We start from the raw sequence: 10,457 nt of genomic DNA on the forward strand, positions 1-10,457 counted from the left end.
CTGAAAGCAAGCAGGAGAAGGAAGCTTTATGGAAAATCAGGCTGGTAGGTGTAAGGTCAGAAACAGCCGCACTCTTACGTGTCGTAGGTGTAATAGTCGTGTTCAAACTGGTGGCAGGAGCGCGGGGTCACTTCATACACACCTACAAGCATTAAGGCAAAGAATGACCTGCTGAAAAAATTTAAGTTGGCTGAATTCTCAAGATCACATGAGAGCAGAAGTACAGAAACAACTGAAAAATTCCACTGTGTATCTGCTGTCTTTCACACAGACACTTTCTGATGTGTCTGACAAATAGAACCCATATGAATGACATTATTTTAACGTGATCTTCATTCATCAAAGATGAAATACTTCCATGACCAAGAAAAAAAATAGTAATATTTTATTTCTGGAATCTAGATTTGATGAAGGACTAAATAGCAGAAGAAATTGAGAGTTCTAAAAACTTGGAACAGATCATTTATATACAGATGTAATTAAAACAATGCCTTTCGGAAGCCTCAGAAACCACAACAGATTTATGGTTTTTTTAGTTCCCAGCACTATTAGCTAACTGGTTATTTTTCATTTTTAAAACTAATATTCTACAGCTGTTACCTGGCTTTGAAAGACAGAATCTGTTAACTCCTTTGGACAGGTTATAAACACCAACATTCTCTGGTCCATTTCCATCCTGATAAAATTCCTGTGAACACATAGCACAATTCCCTATTAGTAACTACCAAATGACAAAATGAAAACAGTATTTACCTAAAGATACATCAATGCCCCATGTCTTTTATAACAGCTAGCATCACAAGACCATTTTACCAAACTTAAAAGACAAATCTCAAAGCACTCTGAACATCAATGCTCCCATGCTCTGTGACCCTCCAGAGACAGGAGAAAGCCTTGACTCCAAGCATAATCCAACCAGCCTCCACAAGGTCATTAAAAACATACAAGAACATTTGTTTCCTACGTACCAGTGTGATTGCATGAGAAAGAGAACACCTCAGCATATATCCAGTCTGCCTGAATTCTACTCCTGACACATCTTCCTCCAAGACTTCCAATTCCAAAGACTTATTCTTCCAGCACCAGTCTTCATGTACAATGCTTACTAGAATACATACCACACAAAGCATTTTAGTAAGGTAAAACTGAGTAAATAAGGGCAGGTTTTGTGATATAAAAAGCTTGGATTACTCTAACTTCCCTGACAATAATCTTCAAAGATAAATACCCAACAATGCCTGTAATAACAGACCTGGCTCACAGCACTGCAGCATCACCAGGAACCAAACACATCTATCAGGAAAGCTGTACTATGAAAAGGAAAAATGAAGCCTGGCCACCCTGGAAGGCTCCTCAGTGGGCACTACCACTGTGACAGGCAAAGCAGCCTAGAGGACACCACAACCTAACCCCAATTTAACCTGGTGCAAAGATATTCCCTGTACTCCTGTACAGAGTGCAATCTAATACACTCCTTCTACACCTTTCCCTGGAAAACAATTTATTTTCACAGGCCACGGCAGGCTGGGCAAAATACGTATTGCTCTTAGGAGCAGCGCTCTGGAAGCAGAACTACAGTGTGTTCCTGTTCTTAGGCTTGGGACAAGCCAGTTCATGATAAAGCCCACTTCCCCCACACCAGCCATGCAGGCCCTGAAACTCAGGGCAGCAGTAACCTTTGGGCTGACACAGGGTTAAACATCCAACATTAAGAAAAACCTGATGCACTGTTGTAAGGTATTTTTCCAGATTCTCTCAAGTTTCACAGCTGTGTTGGGCATACTGTAAAAGGCATCCATGCTAACAGAAGTGCTCAGATGAGGTCACAAATTGAGCTCCCAAGGCGCCCCACAAGCAGTTCCCCTGGTCCTACCTTTGTACTTGCCCGGGAGCACCCCCTGGAAGGTGAAGGGCACCGAGTCCCTGCTCCCTGCCAGCTGCAGGCTGCGCTTCTCGCCCTGCCGGTTCACGGACTGCAGCGTCACCAGCAGCTCACCACACGCGTCTGGGAGGCAACACAGCTCGTCAGGCTGCACCCCAAAACCCCTCCAGCCACACCTCACGGGTACTAGCATTCAAATGATTACTCCCTCCCAGTATGCTTCCAATTAAAACTTCTTTCTCAGGCACACGTTTACCAGCGGTTTTTTGCATTCTGCAGGACTTCAAGACTGTTAATCATAGTCTTCCATCTAATGGCAAGAAAAAACCTGAGATCAACATTAAATCCCTGGGTCCATCTCACTCTGCAGACACTAAAGAGCCCAGTAAACACCTGAGAGACAGAACAAAAAGTGCAGGGAGGATTCAGAGAGAAAAAAGGAAGGGTAAAAAATGACAAAAATCAGCCTCCAATCATCATCTGCTGAAATCAGTGGGTAATCAAGGAAAATAGCAGGAGAGAGGAACCTTAAGACTAAAATAAAGACAAAAAGCTTATGAAAAGAACAGAGGTTGAAAGCTTCTGCCAACAGCTTGAGCATCTATCCTACAGTTTTTACACTCACTGGTTTTTTCCCTTTTTTTTGTAAACTTCTTTTTCACCTCCAGTACTTCTCTGATTGATGTACAGTATCCCAAATGGCAGTCAGGACTACTTCCTTCCAGAACCTACCCATCCTCTGAGGAAAGAATACTCGCTTATCACTAGCAAGTATTAAAAGTAGGTGCATAACTTTATTCCAAACTTTGTTAAGGTACCTTACTAGGCCACAACGTCCCCCAAAAAGAGCTGCTTTTTCCATGTGCTGGAAGTTATGTTTACACATCTGCTGCTGGGACTAACCACAGCAAGTGTCTTGGTCTCAACAACACTCATTCACACATGCAGTGCTAAAGTTCTCCATTCCCACTGCCATTTCACTTTCACAATGGACTTACCTAAACAAGAGATCTTCCCTGAGACAGATGCCAAAAACTGAGAGAAGGTCACATCCATCACTGGTCTGTCAGTAACAGTGACAGGAAACATTTTGGGTTTCAAAGCCAATCCTGCTCTGGTTTCAGCCTCTGGAATAATTACCTGTAAAGTATATGACATCAAGACATCACCAGCTTCCAGATACCAGTCCAAATACACTCACTCTGCTGTCTTCAATGCATTTATCAGAAATAAGAAAATGGAAATTTACTGGAAATCCCAGGCAAAGCAAAACCAGCCTCTCCAACATGCTTTCCAAAATATAAAATCTTCTAGAACACCATGACAGTCCAACAGTGAAGCTCATTCTTACCTGAACATTGTATGTACCCGATTTTGCCTTGAAACAAAATGCTCCATGAGGGTCCGTTTCTGTTGTAACCAGTGATGCTTTGTCTTTGTCTTCAGGTATCATGGTTACCTTGTATTTACTAATCTGTTTGACTGTGTCAGGGAAACGAGTTACTGAGATGTGGCCACACACACTGAACCTGTTAAATAAAAGCCAGTCATCAGAACAAATAGTTTGATTTGACAAAGATCATAAAAAACCACTTGTTTTAGAACTTCCTTAAAAAGTAAACCTCACTATGCTGAGGTAATAACACCTAAATTGAAAACGATTTCTCCTGAAAGAGAGATTTGCAAGCAATTTGCTTTACTCTTCCCTGCCACTAACCCAATCACTTCAAGCCTTTTTTTTTTTTTTTTGTGCTAGGCAATGGATTTAGGACTTTCTCCCCACAGGTTTTAAATAATTTCAACTGTTTTGTGTCAAAAACCTCGAATATGATAGGTAATCCACTGGAACACAACCTTGGTACACCTACACTTGTGAAAGCACAAGACAAGATGACAAATTAGAAGCTGGTAAGTTTTGCTTAATGCCTTCAACAGCACAACATAGCTAGTTATTGAATAAATTTCACCCCATCATTTAGCAGCACAGAGGGTTTTTTTTAATTGCCTGGCTATGTCTGTAGGAGCTGACTGCTATTTGACTCAATAAATTCCAAGTTTTCACTGCTCCAGAACACTGCCACTATTTTCTCCTCTGAAGTCCTGGACACAGAAACATGACTCTTTCATCTTCCTCAGCTCACACTGTATCTCCCACCACCACCCAGCCTTAGACTCACAGTCAAGGCATCAAACAAGAAAAAGACAATTCATGTAAGGCAACAATGACCTTGAAAGTGAGGAGTAAAATGCAGAGCTTTGGTACAACGCTGCACTACTCAGCTGTGTGATTCCAGATACCCTCCTGCTGTGCAAGAGTGAAGTGGCAGGAAGCTTCTCTGATGCTTTCTCGGTTCTAAAATTCTTAATTTGCCCATCTCTTAGTGTCTTCGTTTGCAAGGGAGAGCTTATGAAGAGGCTGCTCTAAACCTTAATTATTATTGAGCAAAATACTGTGCAAAAAACATGCACTCATGCTGCCCTATTTACCTTGAATTTCTTCAGCAACATTTAGCTCCTGACAACACTACACAAGTCTGGGCATGGCATGGGAAAGGATCACCCATTTTCACAGCCTCATCCACACATCAAATTGCATTTTCATCCTGATGCCAGTCCTTACCCTGTTGCAATGATGTTTGCCAGCTGAGGTGTATTTGGTGCAATCTTCACAGTAATAGTATCAAAAAACAGGTGTTCTTTCCTCGCATGAATTGTGTATGTACCTGTTGTTATGTTCTCAAGGCGGAAAGAGCCGTCAGCTTTTGTCTTCACTGTAACAACAAGAGTTAAAAACCAGGGCACATGTTGACTGTCTGTCCTTATGTATCAACAGAACCAGAGGGCATGCACTGCTTTAGGCTATTTTTAATTCATATTATGCAACAAAGAAATAGTATTATGTTTTTTTACTAGATGAACCTTCACTTCTGTATTTCAAAGTACAATCTGGCATATGGTTGAAAGAAATTAAGAAATTTTCAACTGCCAAACAAATGAACACTTAATGCTCTCATCTAAACCAGTAAACGCAAAATTAATCAACTGCACGAAATCCACTTTAATATTTCAAATACATTGCAACAAAAGCAGTGTATTATGCTTAAGGGTTAATTCCACATCATGCACTAGCCCTGTACTTGCATTTAATAAATGCTTCCCTGTAGCAACAAAGATCAATTGCATACCTTTAATCTGATTGTTCAGAGTCACAGTGGCATCAGCAACTCCTTCTCCTTCAGGACGATTCAACACCCTGCCTGTGACAGAGAAACCCATCACATGGAAAACAGGCTGAAATGGGAAAAAATTAACATCAGTCTTTACTCAGGAAATGCAAACACACACCTACAGCAATCAACGCCAACTGTTCTCTCTCCACACACATACAAAGGAAACTTATTTCCAGCTCTAGGAAAAAAACGTACCAGGATAATCACAGTGAAAGTACAAACTGATCTCCAGGCATACTGTTCCTGTAAGCACAGAACACACATTCTCCATTTATCTCCACTGGGCCCCAGTCACAGATCACAATGCCATACACAAGCAACTCTGCAAACCAGAAAAACCTACAGGCCCTTCTCCAGAGATGTGACAAACTCAACGAGGAAATTTAAGCAACCTGGAAGATTATTGCCAGTTTGCAACATGGACATGAGGGTGAACATAGCAGACAGCTTTGCCCTATTTTGTTTCTTCCTAGTAAAAGGGACCAAAGTACATAAACACAGCACGGTACTAGAAGCTGTCTTCTACCTGCTGTGCATAAACAAGTGTCTTCAACTTCTTACAAAGTTTTTCCACAATACAGCTGCTTTCTGCTAAAATCAGTTAGACTTTTACAGGAATGAGTGGCACAAAAGGATTATTCCCTCTGAAGGCCTTACCTCGATCTGTAAACTGTCATGCTCTATAAGGAAGTCTAGTCTAGATGGAGCAACATCAAAGGTGATTCTCTCTCCCCTGTAGAATGGTATCTGAAAAGAAGACACATGGCTTTGACTCCTAAACTGTGATGACAGAATGGTTTTCCTTTACCATTTTCCATGTTGTTACCACCACCAGACACCTCTACCAAGGGTCAAATGAGCTGCAAACCTCCTGGAAAAAATAGCTCAGAGGGATGGAGACACAAATATGGGCAGTATTTCAAGATTGATGGAAACCATGAAATTATCGGAAAAGATGGAAAAGTAACCCCCTACTCAGAATACAGCAAAGGTATTTGGATGTGCAAGAGCTTACAGATAGGAGACTATATGACTGCTAGAAGTATTAAAGGAATGAGAGAAGCCTGAATCCCATGTGTAGAGCACACAGACTGAGAATGCAGGACCATCACTCCAGGCAGTGGACAGAGAACATGCTCCCACACCATCCAGATGTAAGAAAGAGAATGGGAAAAAAAGGAAACAGCTTAAAGGACAGAAGGGGGCAACACCACACTCTGGTTTAGAAAATGAAAGTTAACAACGCACTGAATAGACAAGCAATGAATTTCTAGTCACTTACCACAGTGTATTTCCCACTTGGCAGAGAAAGAAAGCTAAAAGATCCATCTTCTTTTGATACAACATTGCACAAATAGGATAAAGACTCATCTCTTGACTGGAACCCATCCACAGGAGAAATATTGCAGCCTACAACATCCTGTGGTAATAAATGCAATACAACCTTTTGTCTCAAAGAAAAATAGAGAAAATCATTTGGGAGGGGGATACAGGAGGGTTCAAAATTCTCAACTGTGAATGAATGATGGGAAATATAAAACCATTTTAGAGACAAAGTTCGACAATATGGCTTAAAATTCAGGTATGGGTAAAACAGGAAAAAACAGCAAATAATCAACTTTATGGTAAACAAGGACAGAACATCCAACGTCCCCAAAACTCCAGCAAGTGTCTTAACTGACTTCAGTTCTGTGGACAGGGTTAACATTACAGAACAGAGCTCAACTCTGCATGACCAGAGGTCTCTCTCATTTCTTAACACACTTGTAAGGTGGCAATAGAAGCTGTTGAACTTTGTCTTCCCATCAAGCGGGCAAAGAGTAATTAAGATCTCATGCTGAAGACAAATTACAGCCACTCATCATGAAATAATTCCATGGAGGTCATGTTAGATTACAAGGGCCTTGTTGGGAAAGAAAAAAAAAAGAAATCACACAAAAGAACCAAACACAAAAATACAGTTTGAGGGGTTGTACAAACCAGTGAAGGACAGAGATGAGTATCAGGGCAATATGAACCTAGAAGCTATTTAGTTCTTATTTACAGCCATTCTCATAGTGAAAAGGTACTGATCAACCATTACCTCTTTAGAGACTGAAGAAGAGAAAAGGAGAAACATGACCCCTTTCATGGGTTCTCCATCACTCCTCACAGACCCAGAGACGTTGTAGCCTGCAACAATCAGGGGGCTGGCAGCATAAGCATTGGAACTTGTCACCCGCACCACTGTCTTCGACTGAAATACAGAAACAAACATTTTCATCAAAAGCAGGCATTAAATCTCATTTACAGCAGTAACAGTCAGAGGCTGTACATTCAACAACAGGAACAGAGGCCAGAGCAGCAGCCCCCAAAGAGGGTCCCCAGGCTACTCAAGACACAAAGACACTAAAGCAAAGATACCTTCTAGAACAGTATTTTTCCTGCTTTAGTGATTTAGGAAATGGTCAGGATATCAGAGCTCCTCAGAAAACAAGCAGTCTGGGAGGGAAGGATTAGAGCATCTGCTACAATATTCTTGCAAAATGTACAGGATCAGAAGATGGAAAGCAAGAGCTCATTTGCCAGTCCTTCCCTGGCTGGCTTCACTATCCCCAAACTGGGTCTGTATGAGGCAATTTCTTGACTACCTGAATTAGATGTAGAAAAGCTCCAGTAATCCTGTCCACCCACAAAGCCCCTTCCTCACACTAACTGATCCAGATGAGGTCTAACAGATCCATCCTCCCTAAACAGGCAAACCCGAACTTCTGTAGGTTCTAACCTCTTTCAACATCCAGGTAGGATGAGATGCAAAGATTTCATATTCGCCAGGAAGCACTTTAAAGAAAGCAAACCTGCAAGGCAAGAAAGGGATTATGTCTTTTCAGAAACAGCCACTAACATTTGTTCACAGAAAAACAATTCAGACTCTATTCACATGTTAGAAAAAATATTTCAAAACTCTTACAGTCCCAGTCAGTATGGCAGAATTGAAAAGATTTTGCGGAAATGAACAGGTAAATTAAGTATATACCACCCACACTCACTTTCCTCCAGGTTGTGTAATAGTTGTTTGTATGTTTATGTCACTGCCAGCATTTCTCAATACAACCTGAACTCCAGCAGGACCTAATGTCTGACCTTTGCTGAGAACCTGTCAAAATAAAAAAGAAACCGAAGTATAAACAAATAAAAATAACTTGTAGAGTAGATTTTGAATGTTTTTATGAAGGCCGAATTAGCATAAGGTGGAATAAATAAAGATAAAGGAGTCTAACCTTTCCGTTCACAGAAAATCCTGTGAACACAAAGTTAATATCACCTCCCTTTGTGCAAATGTCATTAATGCCATCCACGTGGATGTCTACACTGGTTGGTTCTAGAAGAGAAGAACGATGAAACAGCGTGGTAGTTAGTGAGAGAGCAATCACAAAGAAACTGCTTCAGCTTTACAAAACTATCACAGAAATGTATTAATTCAAGCATGCCAAGTGTTGCTCTGGAAGTCTTTCTTCAGCAAATTTAAAGCACCCCCAAATCCCAAAGCTGAAAATCCTCTTTCTCTCCTCCTGAACATTTTTGTCAAAACCCCACATTCCTTCAAATCAGTTCAAGAGTTACTTTGTCAGTGTCTACCACACAGCTTTACCTTCCCCTAGTACAGTAAGTACATTTCAGTTACTAAACCATGCAATATGGTTTATAGGTTTTGAAAAGTGCTCCATCTTCCCTGCCAGCTGCAAGTTAGAGATAAGTCTGACACTGCAGATACAGTGTCCTATTGTAAGAAGGCACACAAGCACTTACCAAAACTCCACCCTAGGGGAGGCTCAATTTTAAGAATGAAATCCCCCTAAAAAATAAAAAGCAGTAACTGTCTTCATTGATCTAAATTCAATTTAGCTAAAGGATGAAAAAGAAAGTCAGAACACAAGCATCATGCTGCAGAGAGGAACACAAGACTCAAGTGTACCATTCTCCACCATTCTCCTTTCCTCCTGCTTATGATACTCTGTTCAAAGCAGCAATATCTACCCAGACAGGCTGGGATGCTGGGCTCACATCCAGCCAAGAGCAGAAATTAAGTATCACCATGTTTATACTGCTTCCAGCACAAACCTGGCTCACAGTCAAGCAGCTCAGTGCTAGAAAGTGTTCAAATCTATCTCTATTCAAATCAAATCTACCTGCCCCAACAGATGGGCTCTAAATCAGCCTTTGATATTTCCACTGGGTTGTATTCAACCGCTCTGCCCAAACACAGGATAACAAAATTCCAATCCTTTTAAAAGCTCTGATCCAAAAGGGTATTAATCAATACAGAGATCCTCTTTATATCAGAGAGCACCACATGTGCTCTGCACATTCTGGAGTTCATCGTGGAAAGGCTCAAAGGCCTAAGAATGAAATCACCATGATCAGAAAGCATGTTACATTTTTAGACTGGGAAGGGAAGGAATTATTTGGTGGCTGGACTAGATGACCTCTGAAGGTGCCTTCCAACCCAAACCATTTTGTGTTTCTACTTCTGATCCCTAAGTTAACTAGCTCCTCAAAAGAGCAAACCATTTTGACCATCCAAGGGCAACTTGAATTTGATTTGAAACACCTTTCCAGTCTAGTAGACATCAAATTACTGATACATTCTGAGCTTCCTTCATCATTATTTCCTTAAGACATTTTTAACATCTGCAATTAACCACTCAGGTTATTTTCAATTCAGTCATACCAAAACACCGTCTCATATACATTTATTTCCATTTCTATAGGTAAAAAACTGAAAGCTTTATCTGTACTCTGTAGGAGCCTGTACTTTTCATGCAATACCTGTACAGCTACAGCACATAGCTGCTGGCACTAATTCAGGCTCCCAGTGCTGCAGTCATTCCACTGAACAGCACAAATGCAACTCTGCAGCTACAGTTACCTGGCTTTTCTCTTGAAGAATTAGCACTGGGAAATGAAGTAGTTGCACTATAAAAAGAAACAGTTTGAAACTTTGATCCAAACCGAACTAAATTATATCCTGTTTCAAATGTTTCATGGTGGGTGTTGTTCTGAGGTTTAATGTGCCGGCAGATCGAGGTGGAGGCAGCTGCTGCCTCCAGCACAGAGAGGACAGCACAGGTATTTATGTCTTACCTTGTCATAGAGGGGAATCATGAAATACCCATTGTTCGGAGCACAGTCTGTCTGGTATTTCAGAGTACCATGTTTTGTATATAACTTAATCTAAAAGAAGCAAACAAAACAGACACAAAGATATCTTAAAACAAGGCGAGGAGCGCTGGAACCAGGCACTCTCTAACCCAGCGCTGTCACACAGCAGCAGCAGCAGTCGTGCCCAGGGAGCAGCGGCACAC

At 41.1% G+C, this 10,457-nt stretch overlaps 1 protein-coding gene across 1 annotated transcript in view; it reads right to left on the bottom strand.

The window, feature by feature from the left end:
• Window positions 1-10,421, bottom strand: part of LOC103615637 (nodal modulator 1) — a 24,348-nt gene extending 13,927 nt beyond the window's left edge. The window contains exons 1-16 of the mRNA XM_017734223.1: window positions 10,237-10,421; window positions 8,902-8,947; window positions 8,373-8,473; window positions 8,142-8,248; window positions 7,877-7,949; window positions 7,196-7,348; window positions 6,395-6,532; window positions 5,770-5,859; window positions 5,068-5,173; window positions 4,503-4,653; window positions 3,234-3,411; window positions 2,881-3,022; window positions 1,874-2,005; window positions 969-1,105; window positions 601-688; window positions 79-142 (exon numbers count right to left, since the gene is read on the bottom strand). Of these exons, the coding sequence (XP_017589712.1) occupies window positions 79-142; window positions 601-688; window positions 969-1,105; window positions 1,874-2,005; window positions 2,881-3,022; window positions 3,234-3,411; window positions 4,503-4,653; window positions 5,068-5,173; window positions 5,770-5,859; window positions 6,395-6,532; window positions 7,196-7,348; window positions 7,877-7,949; window positions 8,142-8,248; window positions 8,373-8,473; window positions 8,902-8,947; window positions 10,237-10,257 (1,727 nt within the window). The 5' untranslated portion in view covers window positions 10,258-10,421. The remainder of the gene's footprint in view (window positions 1-78; window positions 143-600; window positions 689-968; window positions 1,106-1,873; window positions 2,006-2,880; window positions 3,023-3,233; window positions 3,412-4,502; window positions 4,654-5,067; window positions 5,174-5,769; window positions 5,860-6,394; window positions 6,533-7,195; window positions 7,349-7,876; window positions 7,950-8,141; window positions 8,249-8,372; window positions 8,474-8,901; window positions 8,948-10,236) is intronic.
• Between the last annotated feature and the right edge of the window lie 36 nt (window positions 10,422-10,457).

The sequence above is a fragment of the Corvus brachyrhynchos genome, unplaced genomic scaffold, assembly GCF_000691975.1.
Source record: "Corvus brachyrhynchos isolate BGI_N302 unplaced genomic scaffold, ASM69197v1 scaffold5, whole genome shotgun sequence".
NCBI classification, from domain to species: domain Eukaryota; kingdom Metazoa; phylum Chordata; class Aves; order Passeriformes; family Corvidae; genus Corvus; species Corvus brachyrhynchos.